The sequence below is a fragment of the Camelina sativa genome, chromosome 18 (assembly GCF_000633955.1).
Source record: "Camelina sativa cultivar DH55 chromosome 18, Cs, whole genome shotgun sequence".
Lineage (NCBI taxonomy): Eukaryota > Viridiplantae > Streptophyta > Magnoliopsida > Brassicales > Brassicaceae > Camelina > Camelina sativa.
In genome coordinates, this window is record NC_025702.1 from 8,668,746 (window position 1) to 8,695,537 (window position 26,792).

The window sequence follows — 26,792 nt, forward strand, 5'->3', positions numbered from 1 at the left end:
TGAGTTATAGTATTTACGGAAAAAAAGATCTCGTCAATTCATATGACTGCTGAGTTATAATGGTTTGTGGCTGATTTATCACAAGAACAATAGTGGAAGGAACGACGTTTCGTATTTCCGGAGAAGATGACATGGAATGCTGACATGGATGATGTGTCTGATGTGGCAAGTCATCCACCAAACAAACATGTAAATCAGCCTAATTAAATCAGCCATCAAAAAAATTATAACTCAGCCGCAACATGAATACTATTACAAAATTAAAAAAACAAAAAAATGGCTGCAAAATTCAGCCGCTTAATGTCATAACTCAGCCATATCGTTTAACAAGTCAGCCATAACTGAATGATATTCTAGTAATTAATCTTTTGCTAGTAAGCGAGCCGTAAAATGGTCGAGTTGTTCGATAAGTCAGCTTATGACGGCTAAATTATAGTGTTTAACCATAACTCTAATGATATCTCATAAGTCAGCCGTTGTTCATAACTCAGCCAGCTGGAAAATGTTATTTCAGCCGTGTCTTAGTGATAACTCAGCCAAAATTTTGACAACCCAATCATCGGGTGTAACTCAGCCAGATTTCTTTAAGTCAGTCGTAACGTTTAGCTGAGTTATGCTCTAAGTCAGTCGTCCGCTCTTACTCAAATGTTTTTTCCATAAATCAGCTGCAACATACTGTAACTCAGCCGTCATTACCTCTGTAACACGATATAACTGAATTATTTAATACACGTCAGCGATTTCTGACGTGACGTCTGATGTGGAAATTGTTTTTTTTGTAATTACGTTTTTTTCTTTAACATAAAACAACAACACGCTAGATATTTTGAAAATATCTAAAATATCCTATTAATAAAATTTTTTATCTATTCTGATAATATTATCTAATTTGGAATACATATAAATACATCTTTCTATAATTATCATAAAAATAAAAAAGGCTACCCATTTATGTTTGTTTAGACTTTAGACTAAAACGTTTAGTTATCAAACTTAAATGGACCAGCCTTTTTATACTCGTTTATTATACATGTTGTTAGATGAGTCCATATCAAAATCTTATTTTGTAGGTCAAAACAGTATATCTTTCCCAATTCGACGACTTTGACTTCGAAAACATACTTTTTTTCTTTCATCTCCACTTTCTTGTAAATTACAGAATTCGACTTCACGTAAATTACTTTTGGCGTGAACTTAGGTTAATAATCCCTCTCTAATGCATTCTACATAGCAAGAGAAGATTCAGTCTTCATCACCTTGTGAAGAACTTAACCCACCGTCATGCTTAGCAAATTCTTGTTTGTCTTTCTCGTGCTTTGTAGGATCTTTATTTTTTAGATAACTTTAGATTTGTGGGTATGTAATAGTTCTTATCATCTACCATTAAAACTGAATCTAATCCCACAATCTCTAGTTGACACAATATCTTATATTTTCTAGATATCAAAATCACTCTTTGCATCAAATTCCTCCAATTTAATACGACTTTCAACCTTATGCACGAGATCATATGATATTTGATCTCCTCAATAATGCTAACAAGGTGTTTTTTGTCCATCTTAAATATGACGTAAACTTGCTTTTGTTTTCTATAGACAATCAATCATAAATTACACCATACTCAAACGTGGATTAATATAGTGTTGCCAATCAAGGAACTGGTTCACAGATCGCAGGTCAGATCACGTATTACAGATGATGAGCGTAAGAGGAGATTTTAAGCTTACATCCACATAAGAAATCAAGCAGGAAACTATTCAAAACGTTATAAAAACTTGTCGAGTGAATCTGCTTTATTATTGGATTTTTACAACATTTTTGAAGCCCACCAACATTATCTACAACAAAAGAAATTTCAAAAAAAAAAAACGAACGTCAAAATTTGAGACTATTTTTGGCAGTAAATAAGAACCAAAATACTCACACCCCAGAATCTTTAGAACCTGTCACGTTTAATGTAAAGTTACACACGTATGGAATTCAGCCAAGCCTAATTGATAATATATTCCTAAAGAAATAGTCAAGTTCCAAATTTATTATTGTCAAAATATTCAAAAGTAATTTATTATTGTCAAAATGTTCAAAAGTAATTTCATGAGTATTTTTTTAATCTGGTTTTGTAAATTAATATTTCATGAAATAAGAAAATGAGAGGAAGAGATTTTATCGGCGCTATTCATGCGAATAGATTCTGATACCAAATTTGGATTGTGTCGTGTCCTTTTTTATCCGAGAGGATCAACATCTCTCCCTCTCACACTCATCTACAAAAAGTTAAAAACATCACGCCATTTTACGAATTCAAACGTCAATGTTCTGTCGTTTTTTCTTGAGTTTAGGAGATGCCTAATTTCTCAGTTAACGTTCCCCAACTCTCATCCCTTTACAGGACACCAAAAGTGAAACGAGTAGCCACGACGAGAATGAATCTATGTGCCGATCAAGTGTTCGACAAAATGCTTCTGTGGAGAGATATGACAACGAAGATGAAGTTTCCTTCTTTTCCTGCTGCGGAATTGTCTGATTTCAGGAGAAGTAACAAGAGGAGATCTAGTAGAAGGATGGTTAGTTGCAGAGCCGCCGGAGCTGACGGTGGACGCGTGGCTGTTGGTGACGACGTTTTCTCGGTTACTACTTCGTCCAAGTATGAAGTTGACTACCTGGGTCAGAGCACTAAGGGAGATTTGAACCTCAAACTTGACCCACTTCAGTCCTTTGGTATACAATCTTCCATCATCTTTTGCTAGTTTTCAAAAATTCAATTTGGGTTTTTAGTGAAAAGTTTGAATAAAGATTTGGTCTTTAGTTAAGGGAACTTGATTTTGGTTGGTGTTTGTTGATTGAGATGAATAAGAGTTAAAAAGGTCGAACCTTTGTTGTGTCTGTCACGTTGTACGAGTAGAAAGCTTACATTTTTCTGTTATGCAGTCTCATGATTAGAAAATGTAACTGTGATGTATCCATGTAGGAGATGGGCAAGCTACATTGGAAGGTCCAATTGAGGAGGTAGCGAGAACAGAGGCTCAAGCCGCTGAAAACCTGATTAGAGAGTTGGGTATCCAAGTTCGTTATCTAATCCTTATAATGTTGTGTTGTACTTTTTTTTACTGTATTTGGAGTTTGAGGAGCACTGTTGTTTTTAAAGACATAAATGTACCGAGTTCTTTGTGTCTGCTTTCTGGTGTCTCAAAATTTTAATGTTTGATATTGTAGGGTCCTTTCTCTGCGCAACACTCTCCTCGTGGTATATTTTGTAGTCGTACCTTGAATCTACGGTCCATTAGTGCAATTGGATATGATATGGATTATACTTTGATGCACTACAATGTCATGGTGAGTTCTTTTTTAATTGTTCATAAGTAGGAAAGATGTATTTAGAAAAGAAACTCGTAACTGACGCCAGTGTATGGTCTTGTTTAGGCTTGGGAAGGAAAAGCTTATGACTATTGCATGGAGAATCTAAAGAGCATGGGTTTCCCTGTTGATGGACTTGCTTTTGATCCGGAATTGGTGATGTGTTTATTCTTGTGATAGTTGAAAGGTTCTACATTGTAGTATTCTCTCTGTACTGAGACCAAAATATGTCTTCCCTTATTATAGGTTATCAGGGGTCTCATGATTGACAAAGAGAAAGGTAATTTGGTCAAGGCCGATAGATTTGGGTATGTGAAGAGAGCCATGCACGGTACAAAGATGTTATCAAATAAAGCTGTCAGGTATATTTGGCTTTTTAACACCGTTGGTAACGTGAAATATAAAAAAAGACAGTTTCAGAGTCCTTGTTCTTTATTTGAAGGAAGTCTCATTCTCTTATTGTCTTTGTTTGTATGAAAGTGAGATCTATGGAAGGGAGTTAGTTGACCTGCGGAACCAGAGTCGATGGGAGTTTCTCAATACATTTTTTTCTGTTTCAGAGGCTCTGGCTTATGCACAGGTACGTTCTTTTCTTACAAATAATGGTTGCTGAATAACTCCCACTTAATTGTGACATGATTTACTTTCTTGATTCATAGTGCATATTCATATTCGTTTCTCAATGCTTCTTCACCGCCAAGAATGTCGCTTGTAAAACTTTCCTCACGGGTTTCTGCTGAGTAATTATAATTCAAACTATTTCAGATGGTGGATAGATTGGATGATGGATGTATTTCGGCAGATCTTGGCACGCTTGACTATAAAGGACTTTACAAGGTTTTGTGTTTCATAGCACCTAAATTTCATTAAACTGAAAGGTTTGCGTATTCTTTATCTCTAATTAATGTTTTCAGGCTGTTGCAAAAGCTCTTTTCAGAGCACATGTTGAAGGACAACTCAAGGTTGATTAGTTTGTCCATCCTTGAATCATTTTCTTAAAAATCAGTTTTCTCAGGCCCATTGTGAATGACAGTTTCTTTGCAGAGTGAGATCATGTCCAAGCCAGAACTATTTGTAGAGCCAGACCCAGAATTACCTTTAGCTCTTTTAGATCAAAAGGAGGTAATGTTTCAGTTTTCACACAAGATATATAATCATGATGGTTTTAGTTGTTAATATCGTCCTGTTCGCTCATAGGCTGGTAAAAAGCTCTTGCTTATCACAAACTCGGATTATCACTACACAGACAAAATGATGAAGCACTCATTTAACAAATTCCTTCCCAATGACATGGACTGGCGAGATCTTTTTGACATGGTGAGCAAACACAAATTTGTTTTCGCATTTAGAATTGTAAAGCAGTTGTTTTTCCAGAGACTAGTTTGCATTAGAATTTCCTACTTTTACATTCATGTTTCTACGTAGGTTATAGTTTCTGCTAGGAAGCCAGAGTTCTTCCAGATGTCACACCCTCTGTACGAGGTTGTGACTGGAGAGGGTTTGATGCGTCCATGCTTCAAGGCTGAAACAGGTTATTTCTCATTGTTTCTACTGAATGTAAGTAGATAATTTTGCTGTGGAAAAATTCTTAACTTTTTTCTCTCACTTCTTATCTCCCCTAGGAGGTTTGTACTCGGGAGGAAGTGCTCAAATGATAGAGAGTTCACTAAACGTTCATGGAGATGAGATTTTGTATGTTGGTGACCACATCTACACTGATGTCAGTGTATCCAAAGTCCATCTCAGGTGGCGAACTGCACTGATTTGCCGTGAACTGGAAGAAGAGGTTTGGATAATTGCTATGAACTACAATCAATAGATGACAGAGGTTGGAGGGCTTTCGCCTTTCATTCGTTAAAGTATTAGAAAAGAAAATAAAAGATTTGGTCTTGTTTCTTTACAGTATAAGGCTCTAATTGGCAGTCGTGGTCACCGAGAAGAGCTAATAGAGCTTATAAATCAAAAAGAGGTTGTTGGAGATCTATTTAACCAGCTCCGGCTTGCTCTTCAAAGACGAAGCAAAGGCCGTCCTGCTCAGGTTTGTTTATATATATCCTTACAAGATTCAGATTTCATGGTTTATATCTTGTGTTAGATACAGTGGGTAGTATGTTCAGCTATAAGATTAGAGTTTCGTGATGGAAGGTTCTCATGAAGTTGTCCCTTTATCTTTTCATCCTAGACACTCGCTGCTACCAACTTGGATGATCAAGAACTGACAGAGACCATGCAGAAGCTTCTTATTGTAATGCAAAGACTAGATGACAAGATTGGTCTAATGCTGGAATCAGACGGCGAGCTCTTCAACAAAAGGTAGAAAAACAAATCGTAGTTAGGTGAGTCGGGGAAACGTAGAAAAGGATCTGTCTGACCTATATTTCTTGGGCTGTTTTCCAGGTGGGGCTTCCTCTCACGCGCGGGTTTGTGGGATAAAAGCCACTTGATGAGACAAATCGAAAAGTATTTATTCCTCTTCTTTGCATTTCTGAGCAACTTGTAAGCTCAAACCAAGCACGCATTTTACATTCACTTACACTTCCCTCAAAAATGATTTCAGGTATGCTGATATATACACATCAAGAGTCTCCAACTTCCTCAACTACACACCTTTCATGTATTTCCGCTCACAAGAGCAGGTAAGGGGTTAAATCAGATTTATCATTATAGGTACAAACGAAGGTAGATGCTAATTAAACTCACTTATTTTGTTTCTCTCCTCTGCAGTCACTGGCTCACGATTCTCCGCTTCAGGATGCGGGTATGGAAAACTAGCGATTGTGCCCAAACTTGAGGCAACTCAGTTGTGTGTTGTAATATTTTCGGATGAAAAACTGTGGATAGAAATGTAACAATAGGCAATTCTTAAGCTCAAAGTGATGTATAAAATTTGTATTTCTAATATCTGAATTAAAGTTGAAGCTGGCCTTGGTTGGTACGTTGCTGTTGTTTTTCTTAATGTCTTATCTTGTACGTGTTTTTCAGTCTGACATTAGAAGCAGTTTGTGCAAATGACTATTTTTATATAAACGTTATGACCATGATTATGATGACCGTTATTTCCACCACGAGGTATCAGTTGAGTGACAATGGCCGATTCATCGTCATCACCTCTTAGGAGCTTTCAGGGTTTTGTTACATTCCCTGGTTAAATTGAGCGAACGCCACACTAAGTTATGAACATAATAATTTGAAAAGAAGTATTAGTTCCGAACAGGAATGTGACAAACTTTTTGGTACAGCAATTTGTTCATAAGAAAACAACAATTCCCCTATATTTGTTCGTCCATCTTTGACAACACCACAACATATGTTTAAATAACAAACATATAATGATATAAAGAACAATAGCATATGTATGTCTGTTTAATTTTGCTATGCGCATTAATTTGCGGCTAAAGCAGCTGTCGCGGAGACCAAAGGAGATGGATTGTAAAGGTCCGAGAAAGGGCGCTTCTGAACCCCGAAGATAAGGGTTAGTGGTTAGAGAAAAAAGAGTGTTTTTGTTTTTTTAGTCTGGTTAGATAGATTTAATTTTAGCTGTTTTTGAGATATGCTTGCTTAAAATATTATTGTTATTGCTCTCTTTTTAGGTGGTGTCCTCTCAAATCGATGGGAATGGTCGCAAGAACTTAGATGACATGATTTTTGACTATCTAAAGTAACCTGCTTGCACGTGAGTTTGAGTTTGCTTCACCTTGCACTACTTCGAATCAAAACTCAGTTAGCTTGCATGTAACTTTGAGTCTGCTGCGCACATTGCACCACCTAAAGTCGGTCTGATAATTGTTACTTGTTCATTGCAGTGCAAGACAATAGGGGATACACATTGATGAAATTGCTCAGCAATTGAAGATCCCAAAGAACAAGCTAGAGTATTCTCTTTTCTCCTTTCTCCTTATAACCTCTATGTCTCTTTACTGTCAAAGTTGTTGAGTTCATGAGTTTGCTTTGTTTTCTTTCTGGTGTATGTATAGGGGCGTTATCCAATCACTGAAAGGAGATGGTCTAATATAGTACTCGACAATCGATGAGTATCACTTCAAACACGTCAAGCTCTGATCTTATCTAAAAGTCATCTAGAGTTTGGTTAATCCGTAGATATAGAGTCATTAGTATTGTCTGGTGATTTGAGAGATGTTTTCAATATCTAGGACCTAGGATCACGTCTAGTTCAATTCTGAAACTCTGGTATTGTTGGATTGTTTCTTTGTTTCCTTCAAACATCATCTTTAAACTTTCTTCCTTCTCTACCAAACTTTGCAAAGTAAGAAATGCAGATGCAAATCTAGTTACTCCAGGCCTAACAATGTCTTTTCTCTTAGTAAATTTTCTCATCATGGACAAGGTCTGGTGATGAGCGTATATAAAAATGGTAAATGCCTTCGCCATTTTAATTGTTTCTTCAAACACAGGAAGTTTAGAAATGCCTTCCACCATGAGATTAATTGTATGCGTTGCACAAGAGGTCCAAAATATGGTGGGTCTCACCTCTTTTAACAACTTTGCAGCAGCCATGTTGTTAGTGGCATTGTCTGTTACTACTTGAACTACATGATCTCCACCTAATTTTTCGATGCACTCATTGACATACGCAAATATATATTCACCTGTATGGGAATCATCAGAGCAATCTTTAGAGGAGAGAAACATGGCACCTTCTTTGCAGTTGATACACAAATTCATGATTGATCTTCTTTTTCTGTCTGACCAAGAATCTGTCATAATGGAACAGCCGTTCACTTTCCACTCATCTTCTTGTTCTTTCATCAAACCTTTCACTCGATCAACCTCTTCCTTTAACAAAGGCTCCCTCAACTGATATTGACTAGGTGGAGTAACACCTGGTCCAAATTGTCCAGCAGCCTCAAGCATTCTCTTAAAATCATCATTTGCAATAGCATTAAAAGGAATGCCATGAGAATACACCCATCTAGCAACATATTGATGCACCACATGTAATCTATCCTTTGCAATAACATTCTTGATATGCTGTTGTTGTTGTGTCAATATTGGACCTTTAGGAGTTTCAGGATTGATGCTTGAAGTAAATCTATCTATAGGACCAAGCATGCGAGCACTTTTGTTTGCTCCCATCCCTTCTACCTCAATAACTTCTTCATCCCCCTCTTGGTTTTCATCAATATTTACCGTCTTTCTAGTTTCCAGATCTGCCATTCGAACTCTTTTCTTCTTATTTTTTGCTTCTAGAATTGCTAACTTGCACTTTTCCTGGTCTTCTTTTTTAGATTTTGGGCAAGGTGCAACATTCCCTTGTATTCTAGCAACATGTTGCTTCAGTCTATGTATTCCTCCAGAAAACTCCTTTCCACATAATTTGCATTTCATTTTGTCCAAATTTTTGGGATTTACCAACATTCCAAACTCCCAGCCAACATCATTTGATTTTCTCTGCAAATTTGTAGTCTCAGGAACTGTAGTAGAATCTGATGTTGATGACGAAGCCATTATCTATTTTGGAAAGAAACAAAACAATTAAACAAAAGAGTCACAACAACAAACTTGACAATTAAATATTCATACAGAATTATTATTACTAAACTACTAAACTAGTAAACTTAAGTGTCACGGTTCACGATCAACAGGAAGCACGTTCACATCATATTCCATCACCATAAGCACACTAAAATTCGACAATTTGATGACTAAATAATTAATTTTTAAAATATAATTAGAATCACAACTTGAACTTACACGAGAATTGTTTTTGGAGCACTAAGTATTGGAGATTGAGAAGCAGTTAGGATCGCTTTACGAGAACTTCAAAATCAAAGAAGATGAACAGTAGCTTCTATATTTGTGCGGCTTTTTTTCTCCATCTAGGTTAGCTCAAAACAACGCAGCTTAAATATTTCACTAAAAACCTTAAAACGGTGTCGTTAAATAAAGGGACTCTAAGCGGACTAAACCGATTTACCCCGCCTAATCGCCGTTCCACCCGCCATACTAAACCACCCGCCTAATACAACCGTTTACAGTGAAATCGGGACGGGTATGTGCCGCCTAGCGTTTAAGCGCCGCCTAGGCGGCCGCCCAGGGCGATTTCTCGAACATTGCATGTTGCAAACAAAAACATTATCAATATCATTACATATAAAAAAAAACACAAATTAGTAAAAATCATTAAGACCACAAAATAATACATTGAAACCCTAATTAGATTCGTTCATCAACTAGTTTGCGACAGAGAGGGCATGAGCAATCTTGCTGATTATGTCGATCTCTCCACTTATTGAAACAATATTCATGATAACAATGCGAGTAGTGAGGCATCTGGCAGTAAACCTCGGTTCTAGACAGATCCAGATCATCCAAACAGATGGCACAAGTACTCTCCAAATTTGTTGCCGACGGAGCAGAGTAACAAGGCACAACGTTGTACACCTTCTGTGTCAGTTTGATAGTACCTGTCATGAATAAAGGTTGTGGTGCCAAGTTAGAACTTTGGCTTCTTTGTCGTAGGGCTTGGACTACAATCTCATCAGCTATGTATTCGGACAAGAGATTATCGTGGAGTTGGCTATGGAGGGTTCGATAGACGTCCTTAGGCTCGAAGGTTCGGAGATTCAGAATGAATTCTGAGTCTGGACCTGGTGGAGAATCCCGGTAAGATCCGACACTCTTGATGCTATGATGATCGTCGTTCTTCTCTATGTTAAACTCCTCGAAGTACCCTCTCTCTACAGTGATTTTCACCGTGCTTAATAACCCTAACGACGGATCTTGAGACGTAGCTGATACATTAACCTCGAGTCTGATTGATTCGGTATCCATTGTCGGAGTGAAATCAGAAAAAAAAAAAAAAAAGGAAACTTAGGACAGAGTGAAAAGATGAGTCGTAAAAGATTAGATGAGATTGTCCTTATTTATAGAAGCAAAACTCTGTTTATATAATTTATTCGGACTCCTAACGCGTTTATGTAATTTCCTTTTTTCTTTTTTTCCATTTTTCTTTTTTTTCTTTAAAATATTTTTGATTAACGTTCATTTATTATTTAAGGGAAATTAGCATATATAACCCAAAAGAAATCTTTAATTAATTGGCTAACTATTCTAACTATAACTTTCTATAATAATAACAATTCTATCCCTAGTACATAATTAACAGTTGTTAACACATTTTACCTCTCACCCTCTATTCACGGGCACCCTCATTTCTATTATATATGTACACATAATTTTCTCCTTTCTCTTCTTTTTTCTTTCTTTATCATTTGACCAGTGCCGTGCCAAGATCCGTAAAAGCCTAAGGCAAAAATTTAAAATGAAACTTCATATATTTTATTTTTATGAGAGATTTTTTTTTAGTTATAAAAAGAAAAAAATATTATTAATTTAAAAAAAAACTTTAAAGAGTAAGATATTAGATATTATAGCTTATGTAAGGAAAAAAAGAAACAAAATTTATATGAATGTTGAATTTTGTTTCCAAAAGTTTCCTAAAGTACTACATAAAAAATGCCCAATCTAGTTTACAAATAAAAAATATGGCATGTTTTTGATTATTTTTTTTGTGTGGTCTAAGGCAAATGCCTTTTTTGCAAAACATAAGTCACGGCTCTGCATTTGACTTTCTTATTCTATTTCTATCTATCTGTTTATACTTTGCAATAAAATTTATTCATTTTTGGATTTCACACTCTCACTCTAAAAATAATTTTTTAATTTCTCTAATCTTTTATTTTTTAAAACGAATAATTTTAACTCACTATATAACTAAGTAATAAAACTATTTGTAATATACAGAACACACCAACATTCTATTCCATGTTTTTTTTAATATCATTCTCAATTTTTGAGTTATATTTATATTGCATAATTACAAAAATTTAAATTATAATTAGAAATATGTAAACAATTTATATGTTATTGTTTTTTAGCGTTTAATTTGGTTGTTGGGTTGACAATATTATACCCTAAAGTTTGATTCAATGTGTGGGTTCTGTTTGTTGTATCTTTTAGGGTATAGTGTTTTTATTAGGAAAATATTCAACTCGACAAATTACGTTTCATTTGTTGTATCTTTCTTACTAAATGACTTGTTTCATACTTTTCATTTCATTTTATACTATTCCATCTATGTGTTCCAAAACATACTTTTTATTTCATTTCTTATTTGGCTGTACGTTTAACTTGACCGTTTGGGTTCCTTATGTTGTATCCTTTAGGGTAGTATAGATTTTTTTTATTGTATTCTTATATAAGAAAAATTGTTTGATTTGTGTTTAATTTTAGTATTTAGATTTCTTATATAGTATATCCTAAGATATACTACAAATTATTACTACTACCAACATCTCCAACATAACAATCCTCGATTTTTAGTCATCACTACCATAATTTTAACCGCAAATTTTAATCATTATATTGCATTCCGTACTATTTTATTTTATTCTATACTATTTCATTTATATTTTATGTAGACATAATTTTTACTTTTAATAAGTTTATCTCAGTTTCCCAAAAGTCAAATTATGTTCTATGTAGAGAAAAGAGATACATTATTTTAGAAAATTTATAAAATCTGAATTAATTGCTGTAAACATAAAACAAAAATACAAATCAAAAGGGGTAAAGAGAAAAATATCATAAAAAAATTATATCATTGTCTCTCTCCTCAGTCCACACTCTGACGATCCCATGCTTTTTTCCTTATTTCTGAATATAAAAAATATAAATTGAAAAAAACTATTTTTTCTTACCCATCACTACTACACCAACGCGTGAATGACATTTAAGTGTATTATGGTAATTTCAGTATGACCTTTGGCTAGTCACCCAATTTCATCAATTAGTTGGCTATATTCTTTATTGTTTTTGCTATTTTGGCTAGTACACAAATTAGCCCTTTATTTAATGTTGTATTTCCTCTTTTGCTGGTTGCTAAAACCAAATCAGATTTCCTATTGTTTTCCGGCTTCGTATGTGGTTTATAACTTAATTATTCAACCAAACAAATGGAAAACAGAGTATCTTTCTTAACAGTGTAATTAATTTTTGCTATAATAATAGATGAAAATGAAAAGAAAACAAAAATTACAATGTTCTTAATTAGTTCATTTGGAACAAAGAGTCAAAGTCAAAACCTCTAAAAAAACCTCATAATCGAAATGCTTATGTAAGTTGTGATGATGGATTGTGAGCTCTTGGCTCTCTTTGTATAAACGTTTAAGAGTTAAGACCACCTTTTCTAATTAATTAGAAATAGGATTTGAATTTTATTTTCCCTTTTGGAAATTGTCTTTCTTGTTCCTAACGAAATTAAGAGGGAAATACAAAACATCGATCTCACTTTCTCTGGCATCTTCTATCTTTCGAATTATTCTCATGGCTCAGCATTGACCCAGCTGATGCTAAAACCCGGTTCATAACACCGGTTCCTTGACTCTCGAAATACACAGTGTTTTCATTATTAAGTTGTCAACTAATTAAAAGGTAACGAGATCATCAGTAATTTGACAATGAGAGAAAGACTACGACAAAGGTGAAATCTAAATCATAAGTGAAACCCTAATTAGACTTCCAACACACGATTAACTAAAATCATTACAACCACACAAACACAAAGAAAACCAAATAAATTATCAAAGTCGAATCAAAAAGCCTTTCTCAGTTTCAAGACTCATGTATGTAGGTGATAAGGGTTAAAGGAAAATTTTCAAAAGATTCAGAACTCATATAATAAGGTCTCAATTGTTACAACATCATCGAGCTACCACTCTTACTTAATTCTGTTATGATACTTAATTTCTTTAAACTTTTATTATTACTAGTGAAGCCTTAAACATTACATGAACAGAACAAATGGCTTAAAACGTCTGACACAAGGTTAGATAGAAATGTACCTACGTAAGAGAGATTATAAAAATCCATCAGAAGATTGTCAATCTGTTATTATTGTACTGCAGAGCTGAGTACGACCCAAAATATGATCTTTTGAAGTAATGGTCTCAACACTTGAGTTTAGCATTCTTTCCCAACGTTTTTGATTATTACATCCCGTTCCTCTACTAATTCATCATTCATCATTCATCAACTCCTAACCTACTAATCCTATATGGACCGAAGATTTATGCGGTAGTATTATATAAGAAATGAAAAAGTATATATGAGAGCAAAAAGTATAACTAAAAGGAAGGGAAGATGTGCATTTGGGTCAAGATGTGGTGGAAATTATCAGAGGGTTTATCAACAGGATGGGTATGAACACCTTGGTAAGTTGTAACCACCACTCCTTCGTCTCCTAATAACCTCTGTACTTGCTTCTTCACTCTACAGCCTTCTTGTGTGCACTTATAATAACTCCTATACATATATAAGTCTATATATTAGCTATGACCAAGATGCATAAAAGCCTATTATTAGGTACGTACAGTACCTGGGAAATATATTGTTCTTGACAGCTTTTTGGCCGTACTTCCTCCACCTGTATCCATCATCGAGAATATCAACCTGGCTTCTTGTCTGAAAGGAAAACCTGGATTCTCTCTCTTTCTTCATCTTACTCTTGGGTTTCTCTGCTTCATTAGTGTTGATGTTCTGGTGTGACGATGATGATGATGCTGTCGGCTGAGCTCCACACTGTGTGGAGTTGTCAACCTTGGTCACCGATGATGAACATGGAAAGAACATTTGATACCTATCCTCCATTTCTTACTTCCCTATGCGTTTATGGTGGGAACTTGAAAAAACTCCAAAAAGTACACACACATGCCCTGTGTGGGTATATATGTGTCTGTCAGTCTGTGTGAAAGGCAAGAGAGGTGAAGAAAGAGAGAGGGAGAGAGACGTAGACGGCAACGAAGATGCCAGAGAAAGTGAGATCGATGGAAAATGGCTACATTAGCGGATCCATCAGAGAAAAGAGTTTGGTGGGAATTACTTTTAAAAAGGTGTGGCGGCCTCATCATTCTGATTAGGACTTCTAATTCACTCTGTTATTATTTTTAAATGTATATGCAACTCCTTTGGACTTCCAAACTTTTGGTTCAATGGATCTAACTTTCAAACTATTATTGGTCAAAAATAAAATAGCTTCTAGATCTCAGAGAGTAACGTTCTTTTATTATTTGCTAAACAATTTAAATTGAGGCTTGCATGGGTTTAGCAAGGTGGGATGTTTTTTAATCTCTTATATCCAAATCACGTGTATCAGAAGTTCACCTACCAAAGTTGATTGGATACAAGTATCTAGTATTGAACGAAACAATGGGCTCGAATGATGTTGAGGTTATTGACTAATTTGGCTATTTGCTTCTTCTAGGCAATGATTTTGACAAAAAAGTATTAAAATAAAAATCATTGCCTAGACAAATTATTCATCCCTCCAAAGTCATACAAACTTTATCCCAAAGTCACTTTTCCAGGAAACACACACAATTAACATGGAATTACAATAGTAGATACTGATCAAACAAAGATGGTATTGTATTAGATACTGATCAAAATGAGATCACATATAGGATTTGAGACGGGGTCGCGTAAGAGACTGTGCTCCATCGACCAAAACAGTGGTGCCAGTGATGAAGCGTGAGCCGTCACTGATCAAGTAGATAACAGTGGAGTAGAGGTCCGTACTGGGGTTAAGCCACTGGCCTAGCGGTGCAGCATCCTTGACCATCTTGATCGCTCGATCTCTTCCAACAGAAGCTGGATATTCATCGTCCAGATGCAGCCCTCTAGAGATCATGTTGACCCGTATCTTGTGCTTCCCTAGACTAATGGCTGACGCCTGTAAAACCCCAATTCATCAACAACTAACATTAGAATTTTCAAAAAAAACATTGAAATATTAGTTGACGTAACTTAAGAAGGATGTAGTATATACCCGAACGAGTTGATGAATAGCAGCAGAGGTAGTAGTGTAGGCATCAGCTCCAGGGTAAAGACCTCTCTGTCCGCTAGCGATAGTGGCCATGAAAACAATAGAGCCTCCAGAACCATGGTCTTTCATCCTTGAGGCTACAGCCTTCAGTAGAAACCAAGACGCGGTGAGATTGATCTTTGTGGTTTTCTTGAACTCATCTTGAGACACTTGAAGAATGTCTTGTATCTTCCCTTGGTAGGTATAAGAGTTGACAAAAGCATCGAAATTCCCGGAGCAAGCCCATGCCTTTTGGACAGCGGCATCGAAAACTTGTTCAGAATCAGATTCCATGTCGAGTCCAATCAGCTCGACAGGGAATGATCCTCGAATGGAATCTTTAATCTTGTCTACAATGCTCCTTAGAGAAGCCACGTTTCCCAACATAACCAACCTAACCCATCACAAAGAATGAGTTATAAAACTAAACACACCAGTTCAACTAACTTAAGAAGAAAAAAAAAACAAAATTGGAGAAGTCTACTCACTTGCAACCGTGTTTGGCTAGATGGAAAGAGATGTTTCTGGAAACCTCGTCGCCGTTGGATGTCATCAACACTCTCTTCGCCGGAGTTTCCATTTTCAATACTCAGATGAAAAAGGCAGCAGCAGATGGGTAAGAAGATGGCAGATTCTCTCAATTCAATTCAATTTCAATTTTTTTTTACAACCAATTCTTCTGAAAATGCCTAATGATGAGGATACGAAATGCCTAATCACATGATCCACGTTTTCACTTACCGGAACTGTGTTACTTAAAACGACAAGACCAATGCCCACAGCCCAGCTCCGGATATGCCTAATCACACGATTCCACTCCACACGTTTTTTTCACTTATTAAAATGACAATAATGTTTCTCCATATATCAGTATCCTTATCATATACTAGAAACGAAATTTCAAAAAATCTGTTATTAATTTAGTTCCTCCCGATTTGTACTTATTTTTAGACGAAATTTTATTCCTCGCAAATATTGCAAGGGATTTGCAACATTGACCAAACTTGCAAGAAAATTTTTGTCAAGGAAGTCAGCTCCTCGCAAATTCTCTAAAAAAGTTGTTTCTTCCACAAAAAAATTTGAGAAGTATTATTTCGAGTAAGTCTTTACATAATAGTCTTCTGTCCGAAGAAATGATTCATCGAAATAATGAGTCATCATTGATACCAACACATCTTAGATCGCCAAATATTCATTCAGAATATGTAACATATCGAGAAATGATTGTGTGTACCGTGCTAGCAAGAAAAAATACAAAAGTTTATGTAGTGGTTTGTAAGGTGGATAAAAAAATATATCTAATTAAAGCGTATGAAAATAACGAACCAACCGTCAATTAAGGGTGGGCTCACTGACGGAGAGAAGACATGGGTCTATTAAAAGATGTGGTACTAGATTAAAATATAGTCTAGCCATTCAGAGTTAGCAAAAGCAATAAAGATGATGAAACAAAACTTCGAATGTATAATCCCATGACACGATTACCAAGCCCTTAGGTGAGATAACTTAAGTCCAAGTTCTACGTTCCAATTAATAAAGTTAAGTTCAAATTATCCAAGTTTCAAAGTGACTGAGACTTTCTTATTTATTAAGTATTCTCATGGTTATTCTAAACTTCAGTTCAATTGTTGAACATGGTAAAAATAAATTGTAGGAAAAAAAACAAAAGACATTTTTTTTTTTTTTGTTATCAGAGAAAACAAAGAAATCAAATGACAAAAACAAGAAAATTAGAAGAAACTAATTACAAAAGAACCAAATTATGATATATAAAGTACAAATCAGCTGAAAGAACCACTACAGTTGACAGAACCACAAAGACAAATCTTGTTGCCTGTGTAAATATTCTCATCTTCTCCAATACGCTTTACATAAGAAACTCCATAGTCATATGTTAACTCTGTCATTGAAGGAATATGCTTCATCGCAAAGAGCCCAATGTGAACGTATGTATCATATTCAATAGGCTGCCAAAAAAACATTAGGCTTACAGTTGTGATTCATGAATCAAGCAACATTTCTTTTTTCCTTGGCGCTTATCAAGACTTGCGTCGTAAGATTGAAAACCTCGGGGACACTTTCCCATACATCCTCACACACAAGCTCAGGTTTGTAGTTCCACTTAAACCTCATATAAAATCAAGCTGAGTCGAACAACAAATTATCGTTTTCTTGTACTTCATCTTTTGTCTTCCTCACACCAGTAAACTCGCAGATAAAAGTCCCGGCTCGGATTGGATCCCAAGAACGTAAACCCCAAGCACAATTTGTCGTCTTGAACACTTCCATGTGTAACTTCAAACCGTTTTGAACCAATCGGTTTTTACAGTCGTTGGGGCATGAACAAGATTCACTGCACTCATAAATCAATGGTTTACGACAAACCAAAATGGAGTTATGGTACGGTAAGTCGCCACTGTTTCCTTGCATGCACATGCAAATTTGATGAAAGCATGGCTGATCTTGACAATTCTGGCATCCAAGTTCTTGGGGATCGATGTTTAAATCAAGCATCATTCCTGAGTGATGCTGAGATGTGATGTATTCAAATTCTTCAGGAATTGTTTTGTCATCTTCATTACATCGTTAACCAGCAGCACTCGTAAATCCTTTTTTCCAAAAGAAAGATCTTGAAGTATAAAACTCTGCCTCGGGTCGTGCGTCCTTAATTCTTCAGCTAATTTCCAGTCTGCATAACCAGAATTAGGTTGGTTTGGTTTCCTCACCATTTTAAACTTGAACTCTTTACGCCCGCTTTTTCCTATCACATAATACGTCTCAGAAACTTGATAAAGTCCATCGTAAATGTATACCTTTCTAGTGTCATCATTGGGGTCGCCTCTACCTCATTGGCAAAATCTCCGTCTTACCGCATCAAACCGCTTCAAAACCAACTTAACTATCTCCTGGTTTCCAGTTTCCCTTTCTGCTTCGGTTATCCTTGAATCAAAGTTTTGGAGAGAGAGAACCTTTATGTTTTTGGCTTCTCCACCGGGGTCCTCAAGTTTGTGGAACCCTTTGGTCGACCACGTCCTTGTTTTTTTGGAGCAGTACTTGGACCAATACCATAGGTGTAGTTGTTGAATTCATCATATGGTCTAACGGTTCGTAGTGGTGTGACATCTAGAGGAGGAAGGCCGAAGGTTGATGGTGATGGGTTTTTCGGGATGTTGATGAGGTTATCCATTGCAAATCCTATCAGTATACAAAAGTAAGAAGTCATAGATTAGTCAAAATGCGAGAGGTTTACAAAAATATGGTTGTGGATAACATTTATACAAACAAAAAGACCTTCGTTCCTTTTCTTATAATGATAAACAAAAAAAAAAAGAATGAATGAAACATTTTTTTTGTGCAACACTAATAAGTGAAAGAGTCCACTCACTATTGGTCCTCCGTAAAACTGAGATTTAAGGGAACCCTAAAATAATAATCAACTATGTAGCACTCGATGATGCGCTTAAGTATTTTTTTTAATCACTCAAAGGCAACAAGGGTAAAATGTATTTGGAGACTCGATTCCGAGACTTGAAATTATTCTTATCAAGCAACAAAAAAATGAATGACTTGAGCTGTGTAAAAGGAGATGTTTAAAACTATTGTATGACGATATTCAAACCACATATTATAAGTCAATTGCATAACACTATGTTCAGATCTGAATTTTATAGTGATAGCATCCCCTGGATTAAGAAGAACTCTTTAATCAAATTGGATCCTTCACAAACAATGGGACAGAGAAAACATATATCGTGTAGAAATATCATACTCTTTAATCAAATATCATATAAATATAATTTCATTTTGACATCAACAAGAACAAAAAAAAATAGAAAATTATCTTACTCTGACCTTTCCTCTCAACAAATCAATTAAATAAAATAAAACATAAAATAATCATAGCTTGAATATAAAATTAAAGTAATATATATATATATATATATATATATATATATATATATAATCTTCAACAAAAATTGTATATAAAACAGTTAAATAGTGACACTGCAGATCAAATCAGCATAACATACCTTTACAATCTAAGAAATGAGATAGATAGTTTACAAAAAACAAGTAGCAGGGTAGAGATAAGAGGAGACAAACGGAAAGGAGAAATTTACGAATGAAAAATGGTTGAAGTAGTTCTTTGGATATGTGAAATTGTGGTGAATAGAGAGATAATCCTCTATTTATAATCATATAACGATATGGATTAATAACCGTGTAGACATAAAGATTTAGTCATTAAAAAGTCATAGATTTGTTTCTATTCAATGTATTCAAGACTATCAATTAATCTTTTGACTATTTTTTGAAAACCATAATTAACATAAATGTGAAATATTATTATTTTCTATTTTACATAATATTTTCTACATACGTATGGTTTATTCAACTATTTTGAAGAAAAAAAAAGTTGAATGAGTTGAATCATACGTGTTTACATGTTTGGTCATTTTAATTTGAATATGACTTCAGAAGAGATTTTCATTTAAATATGAAATATTATCTTATAAATACCTTTAAATTACCATTAAGACAAAAAAAAATATTTCAAACACACAATTTTAAAAATATATCACGTTATACTTAAACGTTATACTTTTTTAAAAATTCAAATCTGATAAAAATCATGAATTTATTAAAACAACCTTTCCCGATTTTTTTTAATAATAATAATAAAAATAATAAGTCTCATATCCACTAGCAACTTAATAACAAACATCGAATATTCAAACAATTCTATTAACCAATAAAAATCCAATGACATAATCCAATAACCAATGTCACATATCTCAGACCAAGGACTTAACCCAAAAAACCGTATAGCATGTCACTGTTGAGGCTCTGGTCGTCCTGTGCTTTGTCGAACCATCTCTGGCAAATTTGGACTTCTTTCTTCTCCTCGTTGAGCAAAGAAAGAAACTTCCAAGATCAGTAATTTGAAGATCTCTGCCTAACTCCAATGCTAAGACCTTGCTCCAGGACACAGCTTAATTTAGTCTCATGAATCTCATTTGTCACCCATATCTCAGTCTTGGACCAAGACTCTTGGTGAACAATGAAAGCTTCTCATGTCTCGACAGATGGGATCGCTTACATGGAGATCCACGCCAAACGAACGAACCTCGTAGTCTTACGCGGTTAACATGTGAGGGATAAACTCCTTCGCGGCTTTATCCAAATGCTTCCTCGCGAATCTCCGATCATCTTCGAACAATCGATTCCAGGCTGTTGCAAGTAGTTCGTAGCCGATTCAGAGATGTCGCAGGGTATCTCCTCTACCAAATCCTTTGGAAGCTCCGGCATCGGCGTCGTTGGATTCCGAGTATCGTCACTTAGGGTTTTTTGATTTCACCCTCCGCTCCGATCGTCGTACCGTCGTCATAATCATTCTTTCCCTTTGGGTTTCGTTTCTAATTCAATCGTCGCCAGTAAAACAACTAAACCGGATATAACCGCTACTCTATGACTTGGGATTTTGATTTTAGTGGTTTGCCTCCAATTGAAGATGGTCAAGAGAAACGAACAATTGACACACGAACGAAGAAATTTCAATTACTATTTCGTACCTGAATAAACCAAACCTAACCAAGCCAAATTCCAAATTTTTTTTGTTTACTTATAGACTTACTCTGATGTCTAAGTATATTTGCAACACATTATACTCATGTTATGATGTGATTTGAAGATCTAAAGAGTTCGCCCTAGCCCCCTTTTTCTCTCTGGCACAACCACTGAGATTTGCTCTCTCGGCGGCACCGAACCCGATCGGCCTCCTCTTTCTTTGTAGTCTACTCGCTTTCAATTTCAGTCCTCCCAGAGATATACTGAGATTCCAGATCTCATCTCCCCTTTTGCATCAGTTTCAACCATCCCTTCCGCCTCCGCATCTGGCTACTCCCCTCGGTGAATCCTTTACATCGAGTTCTCACCGCTTTGGTATTGATCGAGAGATCCTCCAGTGTCCCCCTAGGCTCGGTCTCCATCTATCTCACCACCCCCTTAAGCCGTCAATTATCACATCTTACTGCTCCTTGGATCCAAATCCTCTCACCAAGTACTTTGCTTGGCTGTAGCTGGACGAAAGCTCTGTATTGACGCCGGCACCGGTGAACCACTTGACGAAGAAACCCCCCTCCTTGGTGGCCTCTGCTTCTCTCTTGGTGATCCTCTGTCCCAGGTATATTCTCAATCTTATATTCAAACCCTGGAAGATAGTTTACTTAGGTTAAACTATGGCACATCCCTGAACTGGTACCTAATCCGACCCCATTTCGTGAAAGATATATTCCGATCAATCCTGTTAGTTTTGATGGTTTCTGTTTGGTCAAGTCGAGTTCATCTCGTTAGCAGAATACCTGACCTCTCTAGGTTGATTGAAACCCATTTGTGTCGAGACCAGTGTTTACCCGGGATTGGTCGAAACTCTACTATGTCCCACCCTAAGCAAACCTTGGTTAGTTTATTGGTTTCATTAGTCCGAAGACAGCTTTTGAACTTTATACCACCACTGTTACTAGAATGGCTCAAGAGTCCTTTGAAAACCTTGCTAATCGGTTACCCTATGGATGATCCCGCTGTTGGAGTTTGTTTGGTGAAGCTTGGTACTATGATCCCAACTCTATGGAGTGGGGTTACCGATGTTTCACCAACTCTCTACCTATACCTCACCAAATTCCAAAGATCTTTAAACCGCAACTCAACTACTTTATGAAGTCCTTGCCTAATTTCTTGAAGACTAGTGGCATTATGACCCTCTCTCCAAGGAGGAGTGGTTACCACAACCTCTCCAAGTCCCGCTCTATCAACCTTGGACCATCAACTACATCTGTAGTAACCGGTTATCAGAGCATCAGCTCCCCTGCTCGACGCTTTGGCAACACAGCTTTGCTATTCTCATTTCCGCCAAGTCTTCGAAGTTTCAAGACAGTGGCTTCCTACTCCTTTGACTTGTTCATGGAGTCTGCATCGGTTTGTCTTGATCTCACAGGTTCCATGCTGCTTTCTAGCATATGGCTCATAGCTCTCAAGCTCTTCACATCGAATGCTCCCATCTATCCTTGTACTTGTATTGCTTTATGCTTTGTTTTAGCTTACCCTCTGTTGTGCTCTAAACAATCCTGGCCTTGTATGTTATTTTCTATCTAATGGAATGATAACACCTCTTTGATCAAAAAAAAAAAAAAAATGATGTGATTTGAAATGTGTGCTCAATGCAAATACAATAAACAAAAAAAATATGACTTGTTCAATAATTACAATATTATAATTACTACTTAAAATATTTCACAAAATTATAATGCAAATACAACAAACAAACAAAATAAAATTATAGTATACATCAAACAAATTAAAATTATATATATACAATTAGTTCGCCATATCCAAAATGAAACTCTAATAATATGGACTAAATCAATTTTACACTAATAACTATACTATACCAACAAAGTTATGATTATATACTAATAAACATCAAATATTAGTTTACCAATAGTTGTGATGACTTCTATTTTTTTTTTTTTTTTTTAAATTTTATTGCTACTATGTAGTAGACAATTTTTTGTTTGAACTAAACTTCAATTCCTCTATATTTTTTGATTGACATGACAAAAGGTATTTGGAGATGATTGCACTGTAATATATAGTTCTTCAAATAACTAAATTTATTTTAAGAGATGATAAAGCAAGCATTTATCAACAACTGGAGAACAAAATTTTATGCATATGTTCACTTGTAAATTTATCAAATTAATCCAAAACTAGTTTGATTAAAACACCAAAAACATCACTTCGTTATTACAATATTTAAAAACTTAAAAAAAAAGTTATCTTTTTAGAATTCAAATCCAACATCCCATCTCATAGAAGTCTTGCATTGGTTCAATCACTTTGATGGAACCATCCAAGAATCCAACCGCTAACAGCTTTGGTTCTTCAGTGCGATCACCTATGGAATTAACCACACACAATGTTAATTAGCCCAAAATAATACAATGGTCACAAAGTCTTTTATGTTGAAGCTTGTTAAATGGTTTACCTATTGTGTGTATATGTTACAAAATTTGATTACCAAAAATAATTGACAATAAACTGACCATGTAATAAACAAAACAAACAATTCAATTTCAAGAGTATGTTAGAAGAGAAAAACAAAAAAAGGCCAAGAGAATCGACAAAAATACATTATAATGCTGTACAAGAAAAGTACATCATGAATTACTCTTACTCTTCAAGTAATTAACATAGAGTTGATAAGCTAGTATTAGGGTTTAATCTACTGATTAGTTTGTAGTGTTCAACATGTGTTTTTAGATTTTGCATACATGTTGTTTGATCAAATGTCTTACAAAGTTTGATTAAATGTTTATTTTGTTTGAGACAATATTTATTTTTAATATTACAATTATTAGGTAGAACGACAAACATCTTTTTAAAATTTGACAGGTATATTTTGTATGTACAGATAAACAAATCGAGTGGTAGCAACAAGAAACAAATAATATGTATAATACACTACGTAATTAAATTTAGTTTTTTAAGAGTTATATATAATTTGAGAATATAATTAAACAAATAGTCATATAAAAGAATTGAATGTTCAGTTCAAACCCAAAAATTGTCTACAACATATTAGCAGTTGTTATAAACCATTTTATGGATGGACTCCATAACCAGACCCATACACGGCCCGTTCATAGCCCGTGTCCGTCCAAGGCCATAAGGCCCATCGGCCACATCCTTTTATCTAGGTAGGTTTAGTATTCCTAATGTAATTGGGCTTTTCCCTTGACTATATATATTTAACCTCGAGTTTGATTGATGAATAAGAACAAGAGAATTACATCTTTCGATTCTCTAATTTACAACACGTTATCAGCATGATCGTTTCTAAAGATCCAGCTGAGTAAAACCCTAAAACCCTAACTGCCGCCGTTCATCTTTCTTCCCCCATCAAAACCCTAAACCGCCTCCGCCTCCTTCCCTTGTTCGTGGTTACTATCGACGATCAGTTCTTGCTCGAGATACATCCGAGTTCATAGTTTGTTCCTGTCCGGGGTGAGTTCTGTTCGGTTTCTGATCGAGACTTGTTCGGTTCCTGCTCGTTTTCGTGACCGAGTTCTGTTTGATTCCTGTCCGAGGTTCGTGATCGAGAGAGAGAGGTACAACCGAGGTCTTTTAGCTCCCGGTTCATAACCAGTCAGACCCCAATCGGTGAAAGGTAAATAAGATCTGGAACCCTCTTAGAACCATAATCGAACTTGATCTAATTAAATCTATTGGAACCTTAAAAATCTACAAGCAAACAAACCAACTAACAAAAGCTTAAGATCCCTAAACTACAAAACTTTAAAATAGGATTATGTGGTGTTTAGGGTTGCTTAGATTGATTGTGAATTGAACCTATTGATCACGATTAAAATTCGGTTGGTTGTTATTGCTTGATTGTTTCATATGTTGCATGCATCTTTAAGATTAAACTTGAATCTTGTATAGATAGAAATTTGAATTGCTTATAACACAAATTGTTCTTGTAAAATTTCGGCTGCATGAACCATAAACTCGAACACATAGACTTGTTCTAAGTTGTTAAAATTATTAGGATAACTTCCAAATAAAATTTAGTAATTATCCTTAAACTTAAAAATATTTCCTAAAAAAAAAAAATCCTAATTAGAAAAGGAAATTTCAACCTAAGAAAAGGAAAACTTAAGAAAAGAAAATTCTATCTAATAAAAAGGAAATTGTTGCATGCTAGTTTCTATCTAGTTTTGTTTGTTTTCCATGCATACCAAAACCGAAAATTATGAGTAAAGGCAAGGCATGGTTCGGTCTTAAATACCGCATGGCCTACTGCTTGTTTCAGTCTCAAATACCGCATGACCTATTGATTGATTGCATGGCTCAGTCTCAAACACCGCATGCTAATGTTCGGTTGTCTATTTTATGCAGATGGCAAGACTAAACAACTTAGACTATGCTGCATTGAATGCTTCTGGAGACAACTATCTGCAATGGGCATTAGACACTAAAATCATGCTAAAGTCAAAGGACTTGTTTGAATGCATTGAGGAAGATTTTAACTGTACTGACAAGCAAAAGTACAAGGCCATTATGCATATGCGCCATCACCTTGCTGAGAGTCTCAAGAATCAGCACCTTACAATAGAGAATCCTCTTGACCTTTGGACAGAGCTTAAACGCAGATACGGACACCAACAAACGGTGCTCCTACCAAAGGCTCAATTCGATTGGAAAAACCTAAGGATCCAGGACTACAAATCCGTGGATGAGTATAACTCAGAGCTTTTTAGTATTGTCTCACTCCTTAGGTTGTGTGGTACTGAGGTGACAGAGAAAGAGTTGCTAGAGAAGACATTGTCTACTTTTAGCACTTACAACATACTACTTCAACAACAGTACCGTGAAAAAGGTTTTAAAACCTATGGGGCCCTAATCTCATGTTTGCTACTAGCTGAGCAGAACAATGAGCTGTTGTTGATGAATAGTGCTATGAGACCTCCTGGTAAAGCCCGATTACCAGAAGCACACAAGGTAGATGTGGCAAAGCAAAATTCTAATGAGCCTAAAGAGTCCAAGGAGACCAACTATGTCCACAGAGAAAGACACTATGGTCGTGGCCATGGTGGTAGAGGACGTGGTGGTCGTGGAAAATTCCAGGCTAGCCGCTTTGACGGTAATGGCCGTGGAGGCCGCGGATGTGGTGGTAGGGGCCGTGGGTCCTTTAAACCACAATCCAAGGCTAAATCTGTTTGTCACCGATGTGGTATATCCAACCATTGGGCCAAGAATTGCAGAACACCTAAGCATCTTATTGATGCATATCAAGAAGTCTTGAAAAAGAACCCATAAGCCAACTATGTGCATCTCGATGGTGAAGATGACTTCGACCATGAGAACGATGATTCACTAGCATATGAGACTTACGATTGCCTTAAAGATGATGACTAAATTTCGGTTTTATTTTGGTTTAATTTTATGAATTTATGGTAATGTATTGGATAATTATTTTGCTTTAAATTCAATGATTTTATTTCAATATGTATTTGCTTGTTTTGTTAAAAATTAAAACAAAATTATTGTCATTATAGAAATGGTCGAGGATATGAGTGTACTAGTGGTGGACAGTGGATCCAGCCACACAATATTGAAAGACAAAAGATATTTCATAAACCTCATAATGAAAAGTGTCAATGTTAGTACAATTGCGGGTATAGAAGGCTACGGCCAAGCTCATATATTATTACCTAATGGCACACATATTGAACTAAGTGATGCCTTGTAATCACCCAGCTCTAAGAGAATCTTATTGAGCTTTAAAGACATTCGGTTGAATGGTTATCATATTGAAACAAAGGGTGAAGGTAGCAAAGAATTTCTATACATTACTGAAATTGTAAGTGGACATAAGAAGGTCCTAGAGACTATACCTGCACTAGCCACTGGTTTATACCATGCTAAGATTAACATGATAGAAGCTAACTTGGCAAAGCACAAAATGTTCAATGAACAGTTCACTCTATGGCATGAC

The 26,792-nt window shown here is 35.7% G+C and overlaps 5 protein-coding genes and 1 pseudogene across 5 annotated transcripts; 1 reads left to right on the forward strand and 5 right to left on the reverse strand.

Moving 5' to 3' along the window:
• LOC104760878 (5'-nucleotidase domain-containing protein 4-like) lies at nt 2,208-6,302 on the forward strand. The gene is made up of 17 exons (XM_010483870.2): nt 2,208-2,718; nt 2,969-3,063; nt 3,214-3,333; nt 3,421-3,510; nt 3,601-3,716; nt 3,835-3,934; nt 4,120-4,191; nt 4,269-4,316; nt 4,399-4,476; nt 4,552-4,671; nt 4,780-4,885; nt 4,977-5,140; nt 5,258-5,392; nt 5,537-5,667; nt 5,752-5,814; nt 5,912-5,990; nt 6,079-6,302. The coding sequence occupies exons 1-17, from the start codon at nt 2,343-2,345 to the stop codon at nt 6,124-6,126; spliced, it is 1,941 nt and encodes a 646-aa protein (XP_010482172.1). The 5' UTR covers nt 2,208-2,342; the 3' UTR covers nt 6,127-6,302.
• On the reverse strand, nt 7,495-8,820 carry LOC104763252. The gene has a single exon (XM_010486651.1). It carries the CDS (start codon nt 8,818-8,820, stop codon nt 7,495-7,497), a length of 1,326 nt encoding a protein of 441 aa, XP_010484953.1.
• Nucleotides 9,146-10,167, reverse strand: LOC104760879. The gene has a single exon (XM_010483871.1). The coding sequence runs from the start codon at nt 10,144-10,146 to the stop codon at nt 9,529-9,531; it is 618 nt and encodes a 205-aa protein (XP_010482173.1). The 5' UTR covers nt 10,147-10,167; the 3' UTR covers nt 9,146-9,528.
• On the reverse strand, nt 13,124-14,244 carry LOC104760880 (probable WRKY transcription factor 45). The gene is made up of 2 exons (XM_010483873.2): nt 13,751-14,244; nt 13,124-13,677 (listed from the first exon to the last, which is right to left on the reverse strand). The coding sequence occupies exons 1-2, from the start codon at nt 14,020-14,022 to the stop codon at nt 13,500-13,502; spliced, it is 450 nt and encodes a 149-aa protein (XP_010482175.1). The 5' UTR covers nt 14,023-14,244; the 3' UTR covers nt 13,124-13,499.
• On the reverse strand, nt 14,657-16,095 carry LOC104760881 (L-xylulose reductase-like). Its single transcript, XM_010483874.2, has 3 exons — nt 15,724-16,095; nt 15,200-15,629; nt 14,657-15,103 (listed from the first exon to the last, which is right to left on the reverse strand). The coding sequence occupies exons 1-3, from the start codon at nt 15,813-15,815 to the stop codon at nt 14,825-14,827; spliced, it is 801 nt and encodes a 266-aa protein (XP_010482176.1). The 5' UTR covers nt 15,816-16,095; the 3' UTR covers nt 14,657-14,824.
• LOC104763253 lies at nt 17,017-20,545 on the reverse strand (annotated as a pseudogene).

Excerpts from the sequence above, each read along its gene's own strand:
- LOC104760878 (XM_010483870.2), top strand. The coding sequence starts at position 2,343 with ATGCCTAATTTCTCAGTTAACGTTCCCCAACTCTCATCCCTTTACAGG. Across the intron at positions 3,334-3,420 it reads TGATGCACTACAATGTCATG|GCTTGGGAAGGAAAAGCTTA; the intron begins GTGAGTTCTTTT and ends GGTCTTGTTTAG. Across the intron at positions 3,511-3,600 it reads TTGCTTTTGATCCGGAATTG|GTTATCAGGGGTCTCATGAT; the intron begins GTGATGTGTTTA and ends CCCTTATTATAG.
- LOC104763252 (XM_010486651.1), bottom strand. The coding sequence starts at position 8,820 with ATGGCTTCGTCATCAACATCAGATTCTACTACAGTTCCTGAGACTACA.
- LOC104760879 (XM_010483871.1), bottom strand. The coding sequence starts at position 10,146 with ATGGATACCGAATCAATCAGACTCGAGGTTAATGTATCAGCTACGTCT.
- LOC104760880 (XM_010483873.2), bottom strand. The coding sequence starts at position 14,022 with ATGGAGGATAGGTATCAAATGTTCTTTCCATGTTCATCATCGGTGACC. Across the intron at positions 13,678-13,750 it reads AAGAACAATATATTTCCCAG|GAGTTATTATAAGTGCACAC; the intron begins GTACTGTACGTA and ends ATATATGTATAG.
- LOC104760881 (XM_010483874.2), bottom strand. The coding sequence starts at position 15,815 with ATGGAAACTCCGGCGAAGAGAGTGTTGATGACATCCAACGGCGACGAG. Across the intron at positions 15,630-15,723 it reads CTAGCCAAACACGGTTGCAA|GTTGGTTATGTTGGGAAACG; the intron begins GTGAGTAGACTT and ends GTGATGGGTTAG. Across the intron at positions 15,104-15,199 it reads CTATTCATCAACTCGTTCGG|GCGTCAGCCATTAGTCTAGG; the intron begins GTATATACTACA and ends GGGGTTTTACAG.